Consider the following 22629-nt stretch of genomic DNA (forward strand, 5'->3'; position numbering starts at 1 on the left):
CCAAGTGTACCATGGGATGGGATGGTTTCTGTGAAGGTGAGAATGAAGACTAGCTCATTTACGGGAAGCATGAGGGATGAGAGGTCATTGGCAAGCCTGTTCACTATTGAGCTGCTTTACAATCCCTTCTATTGTAAAGGTGTCCACCTCTGTCTTGTCTTTCAGTCCTCCACAAGCAACCCAGAGAAGTGTGTCTCTGTTTGCTAGAGCTTGGCCGGATTGCAGCCAGGTAGGTCAGACTGCTGCCACTATGTCAAGACATGGACCATCTCAGCATTGAAGCAACTGAGAAGCTTGCTGGCTTTTCATTGCTAATTTAACCTGCGTATTGAAAAACTACTTTTTCAAATATAATCAGTACAAACATCTCAAGGGCAGTTGTTCAAACTAAAAGCATGCCACCAATATTCCTTAGCCCCACCATCTTGTCAAAACCACTCTGTCTAACATTTATTAAAAGCATATCCTCTCATCCAATACATTTTCCCTCCAACCTTTTCTTGGGGGGTGGGGGAGGGTCATGTACATGAAGTTGTGTGTGACAATTACTCTTTCCACTAAAGTTTGTTCCTGTTATGTCTCTGTCTCCCAACTCCTTCACCACCTCTCTCCTGTTTATTTTTTATAATTTAATTCTTAATATAATCCCTAATATCATCTACTAATATTTAATAAATTTATTAAAATTTAAAAATTTTAATAACTGTCTCTTTTGTTCCTTTTTTCTCATTTTCCTTCATTCAATATTCCATCTCTCAGATCTTTAGATTGTTTTTCAATTATTCTCCATATTTTGATCAGAGAAATGCATAGGATATTATCCTTCACATGTGAAGATATGTTTGGAATCATTTTCTTCTAGGAAAAAAGAAGTAATAGTAAAAGTCATAATCATAGCTAAACAGACAGGGAAAGGGACTTTATTACCTCAGCCGACTTGCTTTGATTTCATATCTTATCTTTCATTATCTTGCAAATGACCAAACAGAACTTCTGACAGTTCTATGAAGCCCAAAGAATTAGAAATGAGGATGTAAATGGTTGAAGAAGTCTTGATTCGAAATAAAAGTTCAGAACCAGTTAGATGTTCTTTCATCAAGATCTGGGTATACTTTTAGGATAGAGATTAGATGAACCAATAAGATAAAGCAAAAGCTAGCTCTGGGTGAAAATTCTCAAAGAGAAATTTATAAAGAAGATCAGGGTACAGAAAATACAACTTGTGCACATCAGCAAATTACAGCAATGGGTAGAAAGCTTGCTGCCAGTGACTAGACCTGGGTTTGTTTGTTCGTTTTTGTTTTTGTTTTTGATCCAATGGAAAATTAACCTGCAATCAGGAGTAACTCCAAGTTCCATAAAACATGATAACCAACATAATCTCAACAAATTGTACATCAGGTATGAATTTTACTTTACCACAATAAGTGGGTATGAAGAAGATTCTTTCATTGTAAGGAAATTCAAATTAAATATGGCTGAGGCTCCACTCAAAGTGAAAAAGCCAATTTGAGACAGTTGGAGGTTTCCCTATTCTCTCCCATACTGCTCCCAGACACTGCGTGAAGGCCTTGGGAGATGGTCCCCTCATCCTCTGTCCACCCAGGTCTCTACTACTGGGGCTTAGTTTGAGCTTATAGTTCCAACTGTTTCTTTGGACCCCACTGCCCTGCAGAGCCGTCACCTTCTTGGGTTCTATGAGGGAGCAAGACAAAGGTATCAGTTACCTCTGGGACTCTGCTAAGCCACCAGTCTTGGGGCTTCTGGCCTGTAGGGCAAACAACCTGGAGTCAAAGAAATAAATATCCTTTTGACTCCACAGATATCATCTAAAAAGGGGGAAGTTAAAAATACAGGGGGAAGGAAAACACAGAAAGTAAAATCTCAATAAATGAGTAGCTAGCTGCCACTGAAATGTTAGAGTGAGAGAAACATGGATGGTTCCTACTTTATAGATTATGCAGAACACTTTTTGTTCAGTTGTTTATTTTAATGGTACTGCTAGAATATTCTAAAGTGCCAGATTCCATTTTGTTGTTTTAATCTAAATATCTGAATCAAATCAGCATCGTGATTCCGAAAGCCGTGATATACCGGTAAAGAGAAGGAGTTGCACCATCTGTACAATTAGCTGTGAGATATTATTATCCTCTTGTTTAGTTTGTATTATTTGCCTGTTTTCTGGGTTTACTTTATTTTTTGTAATTATGCTTTTTATTACTAGAACATTCTGATTAAGAATCCTACTGGGCCAGATTTTTTAACTATGATGGAATCATCAAAGGAGAAGACAAGCTACCCAGTGAAAAAATCCCTTTAGAAATCCCCTTTCCTTCAGCTCCAAGTCTGGCATAAATTGCCCCTTGCCATAGGATATAAAACAAATTAAAATCTTAATTTTAATGACAGAGAATCTTAATGGCCTGGTCAATTTCATGTGAAGGATCATGTCAAGTTTTGTGGGGGTTTTTTTCCCCCAAATATTTTGAAATTGAGATTCTGGGTAGCTCCATTTCTTTCTTTCTTTCTTTCTTTCTTTCTTTCTTTCTTTCTTTCTTTCTTTCTTTCTTTCTTTCTTTCTTCTTTCTTTCTCTCTCTCTCTTTTTCTTTCTTCTTCTTTAACCAGTTTATTGGGTGACATACAAAAAACTGTACATATTTAATGTATACAAGTTGATGAGTTTGGATATAAGTTTATATCTGTGAAACAATACTGCAATCTATGCCATAAATCTATCCATCACCCCCCAAATTTAGTTCCTGCCATTATTATTATTATTATTATTATCACCACCATCATTGATATTTATGATAAGAATGGGTTGCTCCATTTCTGACCATACTTATGACTGCATAAGCTGGCAAAAGCAGTAATTATTCATATTACAAAAATGTTACTAATTTCACAAAGGAATTATCTAAGGATTAAGATAACCCTTATGTTAAAGTGTTCAATTTATAAACATCATTATTTATTTTCTTCACGTACTTGAATGATGTGAAATACTGCACTTACACTGAAAACCAGAATATATGCTGAGATTATTCAGGGTGTTACTTTTGTCGTATGCAGCATAAGGTAAAACAGTTGAATACCAATTGGATAGAGTAAACATTTAAATATAAATGTCTACCTAAATTTCTATCTGTACACATTTGAAGAGTTTTTTTTTATTTTAATGGAAGTTCAGTTGTGCTTTACAGACAACCCAATAAACCCAGATTTCACTCCCTAAACTGTATGTTGGGGCATATTAGTTAAAGGGGAAAAAAGGGAAAATTCATCCACCTGATCTAATTTTACTCCTAAATTTTTCTTTGAACATATTAAAACTATGTTTGCGTCCTTATTTTGTGCTTCCTCCTCTCCCTGCTCCTCCATAGAGGATTACATAAACTGCTGAGTTAGGACATCTTTAACCAAAACTAGAAGTGATTTGGGAGAGAGCTGTTACGAATCAGCACAGTCATTTGCACACACACTAGATGAGTTTTGACCATAACAAAGTCCCCAGTACCATTGTGTGAGTTGTGAGCATTTTTAAGTAGTCCCTGATAGATGATGCTTTTTTACATTTAATTCTAAACTTTAACTCCTTAGAATTACATCAATGTCATCTTAAAAGCATCAACATCGCTTCAGATATGATTCTCAAGACGTTTCTGATTCTCTGCCATGTTCTCCTGCCTGGGAACACTCAGTGAAGCCCTTTGAGAGCTGGGGGCTTCTCTGAGTTCTGAGATGGGAGAATGAGACCACTTATTTTTGTTCTCATGGGTAAAACTTCCTTTTATTTTCAACTAAATAGAGCTATCATCACTGGAGAGTGAAATCCCACTGTTAATATTTCAGAAACCTTGTCAGTTTCTGAGTGTAAAATATCCATGTTTTCCCTTTGAAAAGTAAAACACTCAGTAAAAGCAGGTCAATAAAACCTGAAAGATCTTTTTAATGACAATGCTTTGATATTCATTGCTGAAAAATGTTCCTATGAATTCAACCTTTTCTAGACTACAGAATTAAGATTAGCCTAATGCTAAAAGTTAAAAACTTTTGATATTTTGGTTTGGGGCCATAATCAATAATTAATATCTTAATGAAGTTTTTATATTATTATTTTTAGTGCTTCCTTAATTTTGAACAAAATTTATGACTACTTGAAAGAAATATACTTGGTGAACATTTTTATTAGTCTCCTATTTTAATCCATGACCTCATGAAGTGTTGCTTAAAATAAAAATATTCTTATACAAGGTTTATTAATTAACGGATTCTATTTAAAGCCCTTAACTCTGACTGCTAAGAAATCACATGTGTTCACGTGGATGAAATTTCCTTCCAAAAGTAAATCTGCCTTTAAGTTACTTCAAAACAGAATAAAAATAGGGTAAAACTATCTTGCAAGAATCTATAAACTGTCTGTTAACTATAAACTCATCTGTTTAGAAACTTATCTGCCTTAAAAAAGGGGAGTTTCTAAAATGTGTCCCCCTAACTCTACTGAAATAGGTCCCAGATGTCTTTTGTTTGAAACTCTAGTCTACTAAATAGTTCGAGTAAATTCTCTAGTTCAGGGCTCAGTTTGAAAGCTCAATTATGTCATCTAGACCAATCTCAAAAAATCATGTCATGTGCCAGAAAAATGAAAAAGCCATTCCTAGAACCTCTTCATCAAGTCATTAACCAGAAGACCCTTTCCCTAGCACTTTGCTTTTTTTTTTTTTTTTTCAGCGAGACAAAACCAAATTCCTTGCCCTTTCATTATTTACTCTACTGTCCCATCACTGGGGTATACAGATGGGAGGGTTTGGTTTTAGTGGATTCCATCCACCTTCTTGCTATCTTTAGTTTGACCCTTATTCAGTGTGAAAACAACAAAACTCTTTCTCCCCAAACTCGAAAATCGTGTAGCTGGAAAGGAGTAGAAAACAGTATAGATCTGTGAAAACCTCACAGACAAAATAGAAACGTGAAGTGTTATAGAATTAATCATGGAAACCAGAATGAAGCAGCCTTTTGGAGAGTAGAAAAAAAGACCTGTTTGGTGAGTAAGTTGGCTTGCAGGTGTGAGCCCCCAGCCCCAGGGGAATGTCGTGATTTACAGCCTGTTGACATCTCCAGACAGACAGGAAGCCAATGAATCGTATTTAAGTGTGCATTTTGGGACTGGCTGACTCTACCTTAGGCAGCTTGAAGTATTTAAAAGCCAATATAAGCAGAGATTTGGAGCTTAGGGTTGATTTTCTATGTTCAGTGGCAGAGCTAATTTTCAGCATTCCCAGATAGAGAAAAATCTCCAGAGCAAGGCTTTCCACGTATGACTTTGTTACCAACTACGTTCAAACTTAGTCTACTTTGTATCGGACGGGGTGAAGCCTGCTATTCCTCTAGTAATATATTATTATTATACTTGGTAAAGAGAGAGAGAGGGAAAGAAAAGAAAGAAGAAAGAAAGAAAGAAAGAAAGAAAGAAAAAGAAAGAAAGAAAGAAAGAAAGAAAGAAAGAAAGAAAGAAAGAAAGAAAGAAAGAAAAGTAAAAAATCATGCAGCCTATTCCTGAAAGGTGGCCTGAAACCACCAACAATTACAAATGATTTTCATATTTTCCAACTGGCTTAATTTATACGTTCAAATATGATGTTCTTACTTATGATTGACTTTTAATTGGCTGTGAGTTCTAGTGTGTTAAATTGCTCTAGCTTCACTGCCCAGTTTGTGTTATTCTCTTAAGAACATTAAATATAACAAAATTTTATACCTTAATGCACTAAGAATTCAAAGAAGTCCAGGGAGATTAAAAAGAGTTGCCTGCTGAAGTTCAGCCAGCGAGTTAGGAGCAAAGCTGAATTTCTAACTTGCTCTGCTACATTCAGCACCGAGATATTTCTGCTGTTTCATAATTCTAGGAAAACTGGTATAGAGAAAGCCTGTAATAAGTTCCTCTGTAAAGGATACAAACAATAGTAATAATATAAACAGTAGTAATAATTCTACTTGACATCTTAATCTTCAGGCCCTTACATTATTTCATTTGGTGGTATAATGTATTTTTCAACAAGCTTTGGCAAAAGCACCTTAGTGCTGCAGTTTCCCAGTGGTAAAACCTTTGATACATCAGTTATCAACCCAAGTTCAGAGGCTATGCCATGTGTTAGACACTGTACTGAGCATGTAATGGATACTCTTCTTTTTTTTTAAGATTTTATTTATTCATTTGAGAGAGAGAGGGAGAGAGAGCCCACACACAAGCAGGGGAAGAGGCAGAGGGAGAGGGAGGAGCAGACTCCCTGCTGAGCTGGGAGCCCAATGCGGGCCTTGATCCCAGGACCTGGAGATCATGACCTGAGCCCAAAGCAGATATTTTAACCATCTGAGCCACCCAGGTTCCCCTGTAAGGGACACTCTTTTAATCCCTCCCAACAACATTAAAGCACAAGAGTTAGAATTTCCATTTTATGTTGAACTTACAAGGAGGCTCAGAAATAATGTATGTCAGGATGCCCAACTGTGCTGGGTACATTGAAGATGGTCAAGAGCAGCTGCTGTTCCAACATTCTCCCTGCCTCCCCTCACCATTACATCAGACCTTTGGGGCAGGCCATTCTCACTTCTACTTTTCTTATAGAAAACAGACTTCTAGAAGTTAAGTGATTTGCTAAATTCAAACAGTAGGTTAATGGCACAGTGAGCTCAAGTCTACCTCGGGGAAGAATGATACGCAAGTCTCCCTATCAGTGTTGTTGGTACTTGTCAACAGTAATGAGATGCTGGGTTGAGTTCAGTGTAATTAATGAAGTACTAGAAAGCAAGAAAAAAAAAGTATTTGTTTTAGTTTTGGATAGGGTTTAAAATCTTCTGGAGAAACTTTTGGTAAAGCATTTATGTGCACTTAATATTGACATGTTTTATTAAAGTGATATGCAGTTGGGGTGCCTAGATGGCTCACTTAAGTGTCGGACTCCTGGTTTCAGCTCTTGTCATGATCACAGGGTTGTGGGATCAAGCCCCACCACCAGCTCCGCGCTCATCCGGGGAGTCTGCCTAAGATTCTCCCTTCCTCTCCCTCCGCCCCTTGCCCTGCTCACACGTGCAATAAATAAATAAATAAATAAATAAATAAATAAATAAATAAAACCTTTAAAAAAAATTAAAGTGATGTACAATTAAAGATCCAGAACAATGAAACCAAATTCGTATTTGGAACCCAAAATCATTGTTATATGATACTATGGGATTTTTTTTTTTTTTTCATTCTCATGGTAGCTCTTAAGTACATACTGTGTGCCAGGGTCTATGCTAGCTCTTAGGGATGCTGTGAATTGGACAGTGGTCTCCACTGATACAGATCTGCAGTCTAGTGCATATTTCCATGATGTCCCATTAACTGGATAATATATATAAAACATTAGAAACACGATGAATGGTGCCTAGGTCTTTTAAAGCTAATGATTTATTTAACTAAAAATTATTCTGTTATGACAGGCTAAACTGTTTTGTACTAAATTCTAAGTTGTCAGCATTCAAAGAGCTGACACAGCGTCCATCCTTACCCTCTAAATTCTGGAAGAAAAAAAAAAAGAAAATGAAATGAAGGAGTTGCAGATGGAACATCAAATATCACCTTCACTGCTGATAAGATCCAAGCGGACAGATATTCTTAGTGTCTTTAACTGACCTCCGGAAGTAGGCCAATTAACTACCTAATTACAAACAAAGATGAATAGGGTGGAGATTTCTATGGAGGCCTTCCTGTGGGCAGCTTCTTCCCTAGAAGAAGGGTGAACTGAGTCAAGCAGGCTCCGTTGATTCTTAGATTTTACAATTTGATAAATCCCTTCATCTTGTTGGAGAAGAGTGAGTAAAGAGAGAAGCCAGGAATTAAACTAATTGAGCACCCTTGACAACAAATCATTAAGAGTGGGGAAATTGCTTCCTCCGGAAATGTGTCCTAAACGCAAGTGTGATGATGGGAGTTAAAATAACAAGCCATGAGAACAGGACAATAATCTAAGCTTTTGCATTTAATGATCTTTTTAATATATTATTCACTCTAGGGTAGTAGACATACTGTCTACATATTTATTCTATGTAGATTATTTTCTTTGTAGATTATCCATAACCTATTTTTTAACTTTCCAAATGACTTTTTCCTCCCCTTTCTAACATGTAATCACCTGATTAAAATGTCAGAGAAAACGAGCCTCAGCCCTCACTTAGAGAATCTGGGTTTGCATTTTTGTCTCGCTCCTGCTAATTCTGTACCTTTCTGGATCTTCATTCTTTATTCTGTAAAAATGAAAGAGTATAATGGGATGATCCCAAAGGTCCTTCACACTCTCATATTCTGGAATTATCTTTGGTCTTCTCCACCTCGGTAAACTGATATGCATCTAAGAAACCAAACCAATTTTAAATTTAGCCTAAGAAAAATATGATTATGCGAGACAAGAAGCCAATAACAACTTCATTTCTCTTTTTGAACTTCTATGGCATTGATAATTTAAACACAATTTTTAACATTGTTATTCTAAATTATTTCTCCATTTGCTCTTGATCCTTTTCTTTCTCTGTACCCCTATACATGCTTTCATTATGTTGTTCTTAAGTGTATAACCTATGACCCAGTATAACCCCACACTACATCGTTCTGGGCTCAGAGGAGGTGTATAATTAATAGTATTATTTCTTCTCTGTTAAATCATTTAAGGATGTTCATTTTGGGGATTGCTCTTTTCATCTTTAACAAGCTTGTGTTCAAAATAGGAATTCAATTACAAACCTCAAAGCTAGTAAATCTAAAAGCTGAAGACTAAATTTTACATGATAATTCATGGTATTGCCTCCGTGTATCACATGGAGTATTTTTATTCTTAATATGTCAGGTGTCTATTCATGTGTTGATATACATATCTAAACATAAGTGTACAAGTATATATCCATATCAAAATCAGATATATGAGTTTTTTCCTGCTTAAAAGGAGGCCAATTTAAGAACTTACCATTTCAGTGCCAGAGAAAATCAGTTTTAAAAAGTCGACGATTTGGTCCTGCGGGGTTCATGATCAAATGTAACATATGGTAAGTGTATCATTAGAAGTTATGCATCCGCTTTTATCTGGTGTCTTTTAAAAGGTATGGTGTGGAGCCTCCTGGTTTGATAAAATTGGAAAAAGAGATTGAACAAGAAGAAACACTTTCTGCTCCTTCTCCTTCACCTTCTCCGTCGTCAAAGTCTTCTGGAAAAAAAAGTACTGGGAACTTACTGGATGATGCAGTAAGTAAAACTGGTTGGATTTCTTACCAGCGCTTAGTCCTTTTTGACAAAACTCATTCTGTGCAATCTCTTGTCAATCTAACCTTTACCTATTTCAATTTCATTGAAATTCATTTTTAAATTCTATGAAAAAGTTTGTAGTCCTACAAGAGTAGAAGTAATCATTTTGAGATTGGAAACTGAGCCAAAATGAAGTGTCACTGAATTCTACTGATAGTATCTAAAATTTTAGGATAACAAGTTCACTTCCTAAAAACTATCTTTGCAAACAGTTCAGCCTTGATGGTTTTGGTTCGTGGTTCTTTGTTTCACAGATAAGAAGCCTGAGGCAGGAGAAGAGAACACCAACATCCCACAGAGAACAGAACTGCCCTTAGCTACCCGCCTGCTATGGGCCGGGATCTATCATTGTTTTCAAGTGCTCTTGTTATCATAAGGCTCCTTTCTTGTTGAAGCAACTGAAACAGGAATTGAATCACCTGCTGAGGGGAAAGGAGCTTAGATTCCAACCCAGTTTTGCTAACTGTCTGGGGTCCCCACCCCTCTACTTAGCAGAGTCCTTGAGTCAAGATCTTTGGCAGATGAGGGAATGTTTTTGTAGACCCTCGATCACAGAAAGCAGATTCTGGGAGGAACAACAACCTGGATGAATTAAAACTCTCTGGCTCCTCTGTTGCCTGTGGAAAGTCGTTCTTGGTTGTAGGTAGCGGGTTTGATTGTGCACATGCATTCACCTCCCAGCACAGAAACACTGAGTGCAAATCTAAAAAGTACTTGGGCAGTTTAAAAAAAAATAGTTACCTCAGGGATGTTAGACTGAAGTATGTCTCCTACATGGGGAAGGTCCTTAGAAACTAGCACCAACCATAATGTAGTTATATAGAACAGGCAGGACTGAAAAGCAGTGCTGGCCCATAGCTGAGAATTTCCTTCTCTAGAGTCTGAGCTGCAAAGAGCTGGGAAAATGGCTGCCTGACACTATAGGGTGTAGAAGAGAGATTGCCTCATCTTTTGCTTTTCCCTGTGGCACACTATTTTCTCTATTGCCGATTCAGGGAAGCAGAAGTACAACAATCTGACAGATGGAGAATTTCCATTTCTGAGGGCAGCAAACTTAAAACTGAGCTTCTCAAGGTATCTTAGCCAATACCAGTTTAATTTCGTTTCTTTTGTTCAATCCACTCAGGAATGAAAGACTAGGAAGGGCATTTTAATACAATGCCATCTAAAAGGATTTTAAAATCACAGGACAGTTTTTAGGATGGGTGGCATGCCTTCCTTGTCATAGTATTTCATTTTTATTGTGTAAGGAAATTGAGCATGTTAACAGTAGGCAATGACGTATTATTTATGTATTGATGAGAACAATGTTCCTTCTCTCCCAGTTACACTTTTCTGAATCAACTTACTTTAGAGTAAGATGTTCCTTTAGACTTTCTTATAAATGTGTCCTCTGGGGCTACTGCACTTGATTTTTGTTCTTTTCCTCTTAGCTGTCACCTCCGTTCACTTTCTCCAATGCGTTAGAGGCAGAGGTCTGGCCGACGTCACCCTTAGCCTTTCAATGAATGAATCTCTGAGTCAAATGAATTTCTTTAAAAGATTTTATTTTTATTTATTTATTTTAAATGGAGAATGAGCGAGTGAGCCCATGCAGGTGGAGAGGAAGGGAGAGGGAGGGAGAGGGACAAGTAGAGTCCTTGCTGAGCCTGGAGACTGAGACCAGAGTCTAGGCTGGATCTCAAGAACTGAGATCATGACCCCACCTGAGATCAAGAGTCAGGATGCTTTTCCACCTGAGCCACCCAGGCGCCTCTCAAATGAATTTTTTTTAGTTTGCAAATTATGAGACCACTTTCTTGTATTTGATGCTGTTTACCATTCTGTTCTTGAAATTCTCCCCCCTGAACATTATTGCTACCAGAATGATCAGCAAAAAATGCAACTCAGATTTGATTAAATTTATATAGGGGTTCCCTGTCACATTCCAGGGTAATTCCCAAACTCATTGACATGCCACATAAGCGCTCCATGTTCTGGCCTATTTTGTCTTTCCTGGATTTTTGACCCAGTGGACTTATCCTTGCATTTGGATGTTTTCATTGTAAGCATGTCTGCTAATCCCAAATTTCTAAGGTAATTTTATATCCTGTGTTTTTCCTCACTTGCTTTCCTCATCAGACTTCTGTTTATTCAGCCTTTGAATATTCATATAAGTGCTTTTTCATCTTGTAAAATTCCAGATTGCATGGCCTCCTATATGAAGTTTTTGTCAGCATCTCTTATCCCAGGCAAAATTGACAAATTAGTTCTTGATGCCCCAAAGTTTTGTGTATATTTAATGAGGTATGTGCCTTACTGGGCATAAATGCCCGTTCTTCTCTTGGTGTGGTTCTTGGTCTCCATGACAGTATCGTATTTTATTGATCCATATCTATCCAATGCCTTGCATACTGGATAAATTACCAATGTAGGTAATAAAAGTGTAAAAAAGCTTCTACCTTTTTCTGTTTATCAAGCAAAGCCCTGTGCTCTGGAAATACGTGTACTACTCAACCTTGCTGTAGCTTTGCAGATGGTGGAACTGTTGCCACTTGAAGCCATTTACATGAACCTGGGAGAAGTAGCTAGAAGCAACTGGGGTCCTTTTGTTCACTAGCTTGTCCCATGGGTGGCCGTCCCTCATCCTTGAGTAGGGAAGTAAAAGGGTGGAAGAGAGAAGGTGGTGCAAAAATTATGGAAGGGACTTTGGAAAGGAGTAGAACAAGGTTGGTACTGACTGGGACTCCTGGGTGGCTCAGTCAGTTAAGCGGCTGCCTGCGGCTCAGGTCATGATCCCAGGGTCCTGGGACTGAGTCCCGCATCAGGCTCCCTGCTCATGGGGAGCTTGCTTCCCCCTCTGCCTGCCTCTCCCCCACTTGTGCTCTCTGTCTCTCTCTCTCTCTGACAAATAAATAAATAAAATCTTTAAAAAATAAATAAAATGGCATGGCCGTCGCTCTGTGGTTCTCTCTACTCCAAGTTCTGTTCTCTCAACTGCAAACCATGAAGGGGATTTCAGAAGAGCCTTAAACCCCCTGTAAGGTTTACCAAATGGAGTTTGGGAACGTAACCATCTCTTTAGTTAAGGGATTTTAATTGAATGTAGGAAATGTGTCAAGTGGGTATTTCTGTACTACTGCCAGCTAGAATACTCTGTTCTGAAAGTCTTTAAACCAGCATTTCTCAAATAATGTTTAATCAGACACACTGCCAGAGGCCCCATAGGGAAAAGAATTCCACGGTTATGTGAGCTTGAGAAATACAGCTTACTGTAGCCCCTGTCTAGAGTTGGCAATGCACGGCGGCATATCAAAGGCCATAGTGCATTCTCTGAGTCTTATTTGGCCACCGCAGGGTCTTACAGTCCCCTTCACTCTACGCTAGGGAAAGTGCACTGAAATATTCACATTCTGGTTAAGTGATAGCTTTTCATTGGTGTGTTTTGTTTCAGGAACAGTGGAGCAGAGAGAAAAATAATTTGGGTCTTACCCATGGTTTATTTTATTTTTTTAAAAAGATTTTATTTATTTATTCGACAGAGATAGAGACAGCCAGCGAGAGAGGGAACACAAGCAGGGGGAGTGGGAGAGGAAGAAGCAGGCTCATAGCGGAGGAGCCCGATGTGGGGCTCGATCCCATAACGCCGGATCACACCCTGAGCCGAAGGCAGACGCTTAACCGCTGTGCCACCCAGGCGCCCCCTTACCCATGGTTTAAATCCGAGCTTCCTATGTCAGATAGAAAAGGGAAAGAGTTCCTATGGCAACTGCTTCCCTGTGTGTGAGGCATATACAGCCATTGGGGAGTTGAAATTCTCGAACAGCAGTGTGTGCTATAGAAGAGGGGTGTAAGACAGAGATTGCTCGCAGAGTCCCTGTGTTTCATTAATAATATTGGCTATTTTTACTCTGGCAAGGTTATTATTTCACCAAAAAAAAAAAAAATAGGAGACTAAAGAGGGGGAGCAAAAGAAGAAGGGGAAGAAAGGAGAAAAGAATAAAGAAAAAGAAAAGTGGACCTAAGATATCATATCCCGTGAACAGTTTCAACAATAAGTACCAGTTTGAAACTTTCAGTGTATCCTCACATTTCCTGAGGGTATTGTGGAAAATTGGAAAAAAAAAAAAACTAGGTGACCTTTTATACGGGTAATCCATGCCACCTTCTTTAATCAAGATATCATGAGAGAAACACACTGAATATGGAGTCCGTTCAGATTAATATATTCTCCAGACGTCCTGATAGAGGGAATCAGCTGTGATTAAAAAAAAAAAATAGGGTTGTTTTGAGTTCTCTGTTTGCCTTTGCTCACGGTGAGTGTGTTCCCACACAAGGAATTGAATACAGTTCTAAGAAACCATTCTTACTTTCTTCCTCTTCTCCATCAACTTCCTCAGTCTGGGGATGAGAGATAGTATAATTCTGAGTAATCAGGCTCCTCTCGAAATCCTATTTCAGCAGAAACTTGGCTGAGTTCCTGGCCAAAAACAGAACACCTGCCAGACTGACTTATCCCCAGGTAATATAAGAAGCTCAGATGTCATCAGTCACTGTTGACTTAACAATGTATTTCCACTACCCACAGTCTGGCCCTTGTCTCTTCCATTTCTGCCTCCACCTCTCACACAATGACAAAAAAGCCCTTGATTTTAAAAAGCAAGTCCATTTTCAAAGCTAGGAAAGCAATGGAGAAGGGCAGGTCACTTGAGAATATGTTTCTTGTATTTTCTTTCATTTGATACCAATAGTTTCTGTGTTTCATCTAAGAACACTTCAAGATGGAAACACTTTCCATACATAATCGTGATTCTCTTCTCTTAGCAGAGGAACTACTCGAACACCAATTTACTGCCTTGCCCAGTTCCTTTGTGGCAGTGAAGCTATGCCAAGCATGGCTCTCTTAAAGTCTGGGCCATGTGTTTTTATGATGCTGACTCTAATTTTCTGCTGGATGGCCAAAGTCCTTTCTCCGTTCCTCCCTCCTTTCCTCTCTCCCTTCTTTCCTTCCTTTCTTTTCATGGAAGCCCTTATGTGGTGAAAAGATATGGTATAAATTAGCAATGGTATAAATTGAACATAATTTATATATATATAACAGTTTTACTTTAAAAACATTTTTACAAATAAATTTAGAAAAAAATACACATGGTAGAACTCGGAGAACTGCCCACATTCACTGACCCCACTGTACCCTAGAATGTGGTTCATGTCACTTAGATTATGTATTTTTTAAAGAGTTGGGAGATGGATAAAATAGAGATGAAATCTGATATTCAGACATGGATTCTATACAACATGTAAATTGTAAGATACTGCCACAAAAGTGGGTTTTGGTAGGTGAGAATTACTGACATAGAGTGAATTGCTGGGTGACTCTGGGTGAAGTAGAGATGATTTCCTAAAGGAAATCTTAGAATTCCAAATAATATGAAATGGTAGGCTCATTTTTTAAATAAAATAACAATTTAATTCTCATTTATTTTGAAAATAGTAAAATTAGTATCATTAAAATTATAATGAGGAGATTTTACCCTGTTAACATACATTCTATTCTAGCTTCAGTATGTTTATCTTGGCAACCCAACGTGCACGATCCTTTTAATTCTCCCCAAATGAGAACCTAGCTAATTACTCCTACACTGCCGATTGATTGCCCGTCATTATCCTCTAGCTTCATTACTATTGTCATCATCCAACTTATGCCGTAGTGCAGTTATTGGCCTTCAGAAAATGCTTTCAGGGCCTGACTTTTACATAGTTAGGATTTAATGTAATACTTCTGTGCTCATATCATGTCCGTAGTTTGGTATAGAACAAATTTAGAAGCATTAACGGTCCTGGAGCCTTTGAACCCACGGAACAAATTAATCTTAATGGAACCTGATTAAGGAAAATTGAACTAGTATGCTCTTCTCTTTTAGGTGAAGCGAATTTCTGAAGATCCTCCTTGCAAATGCCCAAACAAATTCTGTGTGGAGAGACTTTCTCAAGGAAGATACCGAGTGGGAGAAAAGATCCTCTTCATTAGGGTAAAGTTTTACTTTTCACTTGGTATCTTGTCCTTTCTGAGACTATTCAAGACTTGAGCGGGGGATTACAGGGGAACCATGACCCGTAACTAAGCAGGAACTTCTCCTATGCTACAAACAGTTGGACTTGAAGGTAGGAGGTGTGAACATTTGTTACTATATTATACATAATTACTACTGAGGGCTAAATAAATAGAACTATCTTTCTCTTTTTACATATATACGAACACACACACCAAACAGATCATAGAGATCGAGTACAATGAGAAAAAGAAAAATCAAATTCCTTTTTTTTTGTTTATATATTTCGTTTCAAAGGAACTAAACACTCCCCCTGCCCCCCAGGCCCCAAACCGCGTGGGAAACAGAAACAGTATTCCGCCCTGGTCTCCCATATCCCAAGTTTGGGAAATGATCATCCTATTGGTCCTCGTAACTTTTCAAATGATTTGAACCTGATTTTTTCAAGAAGTTTGGGTCATGAACTAGAGTGAGAATGCAAACTCATTATAATGGCATAGTTAATTAGTGACTGCCATTTCTTACTTTGTTTTCTGGGTTAGAATAAAGAAGCATGAATGTGTGCCAATGAAAGTTCTGGCGGTCTCGGTCCATTTTACAATCACTTACGATCATTAATGTCCACTTTACTAAAGAGAAATCGGACTAGATATCATGAGCAGTTTTAGGTTGTTATTAGTGGCTCAAAGTAACATTTCATGGTTTTCACTTGTGATCTTTTTTTTGTGTGTGAATAATCAAGATAATTTCATCTCAAAATAAGTTTGTGACATTTCCTAAGACCAAGTTTCTTCTTTTCAAAAATAAGATGAAAATATAACACTAATTACTATATTCCTAGAAATTAGTATTTTTCTGCCATATTTTTTAGTCCTTTCCTAAAGAACAGAGGTTATGATTCAAAGGAACTGTATTCTCTCATTTGAATAAGTTAAAATATCTTGCTTATTATTCTGTTTTGTGGAGCAGAAGGAATGTGCACAGCAAGAACCATCAATGAAAATTCATAACAATACTCAGAACCAGTGATGACCCAGTATTAATTTTGTCAGTGTAGGTTTCTTAACTTCAACTTTTGACTGAAACTTAGTCACATGACAAAATTTTTTAAGGCTCTCCAACATGTTATTTGAAGAAAAGTTTGATCGTAATTAGCCTTCAAAAATAATGTTGATCCTTTTGTTTTTTAATCTAACTTTAGGGCCATTTTTATTGATTTAAAAAGAAATTTCCAAGTAGTAATTGCTATTTTGCTTTGTAATGACAATGAGAAAAATATAATGATATATGACGATTAGGGGTTTGAGAACAAATCTGGAAAATGGCCTCACTAGATAGACAGTTGCCCTAGTATTCGCTTATTGTTCTCTTGTTTTTTATTACAAAAATAACACACGTGTTTATTTTTGCCGAGCTGCCTTATTTTGCTTTAATACATTAAAAAATAATAATTTAGCATCTCTACAGATGTGTTTAAATTTTACTAGGTTGACCTTTCTCAGGTCAACCTTTCTCGAGACCCAGATTTCTTGAGAATGTTAAGCCCTAGAGCCTAAAATCAAAACCTAGGGTTTCATTTATTTGTGTAATTATTGCTTTTTATTTTAGAAGTGTTGACAAACCCATGAGTAGGTACTTTTCCCTAGAATATAACCTAATATCTTTAAGCAAAAATATGTATCACATATGTCTATTTGTGTCAGGTCTTCCATATTTAGTCAATGGTCAGAGAATTTGATATCCATATTTATGAATAAAATAAATTTATATCATCTTGGACATTTAAGGCATTTTTTCAATGCTCTGTTTTTCTATTTAGAAAATGGTTTCCTTTTGGTGAAATTCTTTTCATGTCTTGTTTATAGAGGAATTGAGATTTGCTTTACTGAAAAAAATTGCATCGAAGTCCTGAGTGATAGCATTTGATTTGAATATCAGTTAACATGGCATACACATACTGCACACATTCAGTTCCATGCTCCCAGTGTTCCAAGTGAACCTGCAATCAGAGAATTAACTGGAATATGGTCATTCCTGATTGGCCCAGCAAGTTACGGCATCACTCAGCTATGACAGGGGCTGTAGAACAGTGCTGTAATGACCTGTACTAATCCCCTTCTCTTTTTACACTGTCCACGGGTAATTCACACTGTTGTTTTTTTTATAACAGGTTTTACTTTATTGTTTATTTATTTTATTTTTTTATTATTATGTTCAGTTAGCCAGCATGCAGTACATTATAGGTTTTTGATGTAGTGCTCAACGATTCATTAGTTACATATAACAGGTTTTACTTTAAAAGTGGCCCATTTTTTTTCAAATCCTTTTGAAAGGAAACTTACTGTCACTGCATAAATTGGAAACTAAAACTATTTGTCAGAAAAGGAAAATATCCATTACTATGTACTCATTGAAATTCTTATCCTTCAGACTGCTAGGGGTCCATTCCCACCCTGATGGAGTAAACTGGTTTTAAAAAGGCCCCTCTCCTTGTCTCTGTTTTCCCTAGAGGACTTCACCTCCCATTCTATTGAGTTTAGGAGCTGAAATTTCACATGTAGACCATATGCACCTTTTATTACATGTTATCTCCCTATTTCTTCTTCTAAACTAAATTGATAAGCTAAAAAAGTCTTATGGATGTGTATACACTTTGGTTAGTACTTTTTGATTTGTGGCTTGGACTACAATTAATTGTCATTCTGCACTCACTCACTGTAAGGAACTGACAGTTATGATCAAAAATACGTAGAGGTATTGGTTTTCAAGTGATCATATGGTTGTTCCTGTTAATATCTTAACTTTAGGTTGCTCTGAACACCTGGATTAAATACGAAGTGCTTATCGTCAGAATCTCAAACACGCTAGGGGAGTGATTGCCTCACTGTCTCTCCATTGCAGTCCTGTGTTTCTTATGTTTGCATTTTTAACATTGACATATTTTAAAATTTGCCTTCTCTCTTTTGCGGCTGCAAGGTGTGGTCATATTTACTACATAATATAAGCAGATGCATTTATACATATTATTATATAAAACATACATACAGTGAAATATACATGGTATATTACACTAGTGTTTATGCCCTAGTTTTCTGTCCATTCTGAGAGTAGCAGTGTCTTCATATGGTCATAATGAACCCATCCACTCAAAGAACAATTTAGGGTCAAGGCTTGTTAGGACTGTTGACTTAGCTCTTACTTAAAGATAACACAATTCCTGAAACACTAACTCAGAAAAAAAAATCCCTTAGAAAGTCATAAATACAAGATTCTCTTAATCTTAAAAGATTCTCATATTTTTACTCTCAATCTACACTTCTCAATATAAGCCAGAGTTAACAGGTTCATTGCCAACTAGATTTCAAGCTTTGTTGACAACCCCCAATCACTTTACTTATGTATGGTTTTATGGTTATTAGGTATCTGAACACAACTTCTCTTTATACACTCATGGATACAATAACAACAGATAAGAATGAAAAATACAAGAATGTTCGCAGATTATAGAGAAAGAGCTGGGAAGACATTTTCTGCAGAAGATATCTTTGCTAAGCATACGTCTTATCTGTGGGTTTCTAGAAACCTTTGTATGAATAGCTACTTTGCATATCTGGCTGTCTAATGTTTACTTATATACACGCATCTATATGCTATGTGGGCATGTTTATTTATATGCATATGTCTCCATTTAAGGGTGAGGAATTAATCTCTACCCAGATATAAAGAATCCTTTAGTACAAGGGAGAACCTCTGAGATTTTCAATTGTGGCTTTTAGACAAACATGCTAATAATCTCCTGCCAAAGTCAGAATGCTCTTGTTTCTAACTTACCAAAAACAATTTTTTGAAGTCAGATTTTTGCCCTACGTCTTCCAATGAGTGACATTGTTTTTGACCTATCTGTTGGACAAGCAAGTTAAGTGCAGCTAATTTGTGTCTACATAGTGAAGATACACATTTACTCCGCTCCGAGGTATAAATATTTCAATTAGTTTTCAGTGACTTTTGAAATTGGACAATGATGATAAAAGCTCCTTGTTGATTTCTGTGGTAACAGATGTTTGGATCTTACCACTTAGCCATGGTATATATCTTTGAAATATAAATAGGTAGATCTGAGGCCTCAAGTTGTGATTTTGAGGAGAAAAATATGAATCTTCCATCGTGTTAGTTCTTTCTGTTAGTTGGTTTCTACCCAGGCTTCAAGTATCAAGAAGTCAGGTGGCAATATAAATTTGTATAAGCGTGTAGGAAAGGTTTTCAGTAATATGTCTTAGATGCCGTAAAAATGTACGATTTGGTATGTCAATCCCAACTCAATAGTGATAATATTCCATATAAATAATAGTAATTATTTCCTGAGCCTGGCTGGCTCAGTTGGTAGAGCATGCGACCCTTGATCTTGGGGTCATGAGTTCAAGTCCCACGCTGGGCATAGAGTTTACTTTAAAAAAATAAAAAATACACTAAAAAAAAAAAAAAAGGTGATCTCCCAGATAAGCAGCATTGGCATCGTCTGGGAACTTGGTGGAATTGCAAATTCCTGGGCCTCACTGAGGTGGGACCCAGCCACCTGTATTTAAACAAGCTGTCCAGGTAATTCTGCTGTGTGCTGAAATTTGAAACCACTAATCTACAAGATGGGAAGAACTATATGAGGGAAGAGATTTGTTGTACCACAACACAATTAGAAATAATTTGCATGTCTGATCATGGAAAAATATAACCATTCAGATGCTTGCAATGATCATTTTGAAGACTTCTATGTATCATTGGGAGGAAATACTGAAGATATGATGTTAAGTAGAAAAAACTAGACTTTTAAATTGTATTTACATATAAATTATCTCTCTGTAGAAATTATATATAATTATGATTAAGACTTGAAGGGAACAGGATAATTATTTAAGTTTTTAATTGTCGAGGGCATAGAATTATGAATGAACTAATTTTTTGTTCTACATTTATTGCTGGTGTTGACATTAAAAATATGAACTCTTTAAGAGCAGAAAAGTCAGCAACCTGATACAGTTGCAAATTTGAAAAGAAATAAAGAGTCTTCTAAAAGGTGTCAGATTAATTAGCTGATTGCTCCTTTTTCTGGTCATCAGCTAAGCTTCCCATGTTCTGGAAAAGGGTAAGGAGGCTTTATTGGAATTGTGGTGTTGTTTAGATGAGGAAAGAGTTTGAATTTCACTGTGAACTTGCAGCATATTGTTTCCTTGGATGAAACTCTCACCTTTGCTTATCTTTCTGTACTATTTTATCTCTCCATTTTGAAAACTGAATCAGACTGTTTTGGGTTAGCACCAGGAAACATGCAGACATCTGGAGAATGTCCCTTCTCTTTGCAGACCCCATCAGTGAGCCATATACTCAGTTTTCTCTCTCCTGATCATTAAAGCTTTAATCCTTTGATATCCCTTTAACTTATGGCTCAATTATTAGTGACATGCAAATGGCTTAGGATGATAGGCTGATCTCTGTTAATGCTTGAAATAGATGTCAATGGCTCTAATGAGTAGAAGATCCACGGGGCGGGATCTTTACAGTTAACATAGTTGCTCTACTGTCCTGGTAGTAGGACTTTCTGGCAAGAAATAGCAAGCCGGTGGGATCCATTCTGAGGTAGCTGACTTCCTATGCTACTTGATTTGGGCACTAATATGCTGAATAGTCTTTGACTTAATTACAATTTGTCACTACCCTAACATTATACTTTAGCAGGGTTCAAAGTGTGTTCCAAGGAAAGGTGTTCAGAGATATTATTTGTAAAGAACAGTTTAAACAGGCATCTTTCGGAACTCTCATTATTGAACTGACTCTATTAGCCTCTGTCTGAGAGCATGATAGATCTCATTTTAACCTCTCATCCTGGCATGGTAGATACTGTTGCCATTCCCATTTTACAGATGAGAAAGTCGAAGCATGGAAGTTGAATAACTTCCCAAGGTGATAAACTAATGAGCGGCAAAAGTGGCATTCACAGGCCTAACTCCCACTCAATGCTCTTGACCACAAAGCAATACTGATTTATTTATCTGAGATTATCTGGGATTTCTTGGAGGGTTTATTATGCTCATGTGATCTACTAACTCCTAGAGTGAGATGTATTATGTAGCATTTTCTAAATGTATCTGACCATAGAAATGTTCCCTCTCCTGCCATTTTTCCCCCCAAAAGCATCATCTTGGACTAGGAGGCCATGAAAACATACTTTGGGAAAAACATTATGAGTTGAAGGAAGTGAAAAAAAGAATTTGTAACATAGAATTATATTGAAAGTTTTATACCTTTTGCCAGGGTTAAAACCCATCTATCTTAAAGTACTGCTAAGAATTATTGAATTTATAGTCATTTTTACCTTCAAGTTCCATTTGGAAACTATGATTCAAGGAAATGACTGGAAAATCCTTAAAGGAAAAACAGCTAAAATGTAAGAAGTATAATTTGTACCAGGCATTTCAGCAGGGACTTTCTATGCCTTGTCTCACTGGATTCTCTCCACCTCACAGCTGGTTTTGAAACTGCTTTTATCTTTTTGTTACAGATAAAAATACAAAGTCTTAGAGGGTTTAAGGTCTCAAGTAAGTAGTATGATGAACAAATTGAAATCCCAACTGCCAAACACATAACACACTCCACTCCAGGCTGCCTCCCTGGGGCATGTCCATTAAATGCAAATATTTTATTCACGAGGCTAGTCCTCTAAAAAGGACCTGCACCTGTTACAATATATTTAAGGCTCAGCTACATAGTAGTGTATTCCTTTCATCATTTTTACTTTAAAAATACTCCAAATGCAGAGGTCATTAAATTGCATAATCAATGGTGCCTGCTTTTGTAAAGAAGGGATATAATGTGTTTCCCCGACTGTATTATGATAGTGATAGAAATTATAACAATATTTATTAGGATTAGGTGTTTACTTGTATGCCAGATGCTGTTCAAAACACTTTATACGGCCTATGTTGTTTAATAGGCAGAACGAAGCAGAATTCTCTATATTATAAGATATATTATCTGTCCTGGTATCTTTTTCATAGAAATCAGAATTTAATTCTTCTATGTTACAGTAGAGTCTTGTGGAATCTTTTTACTAATTGTAGATATTTTTTAAGTGGATTAATATTATGTCAAGGGATTTTTATAGCAGACCTTCGTAGTTGGGTAAAACCTTCATATGGGGTTCCATGGTAACACTCTAATGGTTCAAGGTATTTTTCCCCCACATTTTGAGAAATGTGACTACTTAAGAAGCC

General features: G+C 37.0%; 1 protein-coding gene across 4 annotated transcripts in view; it reads left to right on the plus strand.

The window, feature by feature from the left end:
- The window catches only part of GAS2 (growth arrest specific 2), a 128158-nt gene that overhangs the window by 59391 nt on the left and 46138 nt on the right, over positions 1–22629 (plus strand). For all 4 annotated transcript variants that reach the window (XM_087855348.1, XM_087855347.1, XM_087855349.1 and 1 more), the window contains 3 exons: positions 166–229; positions 9134–9275; positions 15239–15346. In XM_087855348.1, coding sequence (XP_087711474.1) covers positions 166–229; positions 9134–9275; positions 15239–15346 — 314 coding nt within the window. The remainder of the gene's footprint in view (positions 1–165; positions 230–9133; positions 9276–15238; positions 15347–22629) is intronic.

The sequence above is a fragment of the Ursus americanus genome, chromosome 24 (genome assembly GCF_024610735.1).
Source record: "Ursus americanus isolate L20-20 chromosome 24, mUrsAme1.1.p, whole genome shotgun sequence".
Classification (NCBI taxonomy): domain Eukaryota; kingdom Metazoa; phylum Chordata; class Mammalia; order Carnivora; family Ursidae; genus Ursus; species Ursus americanus.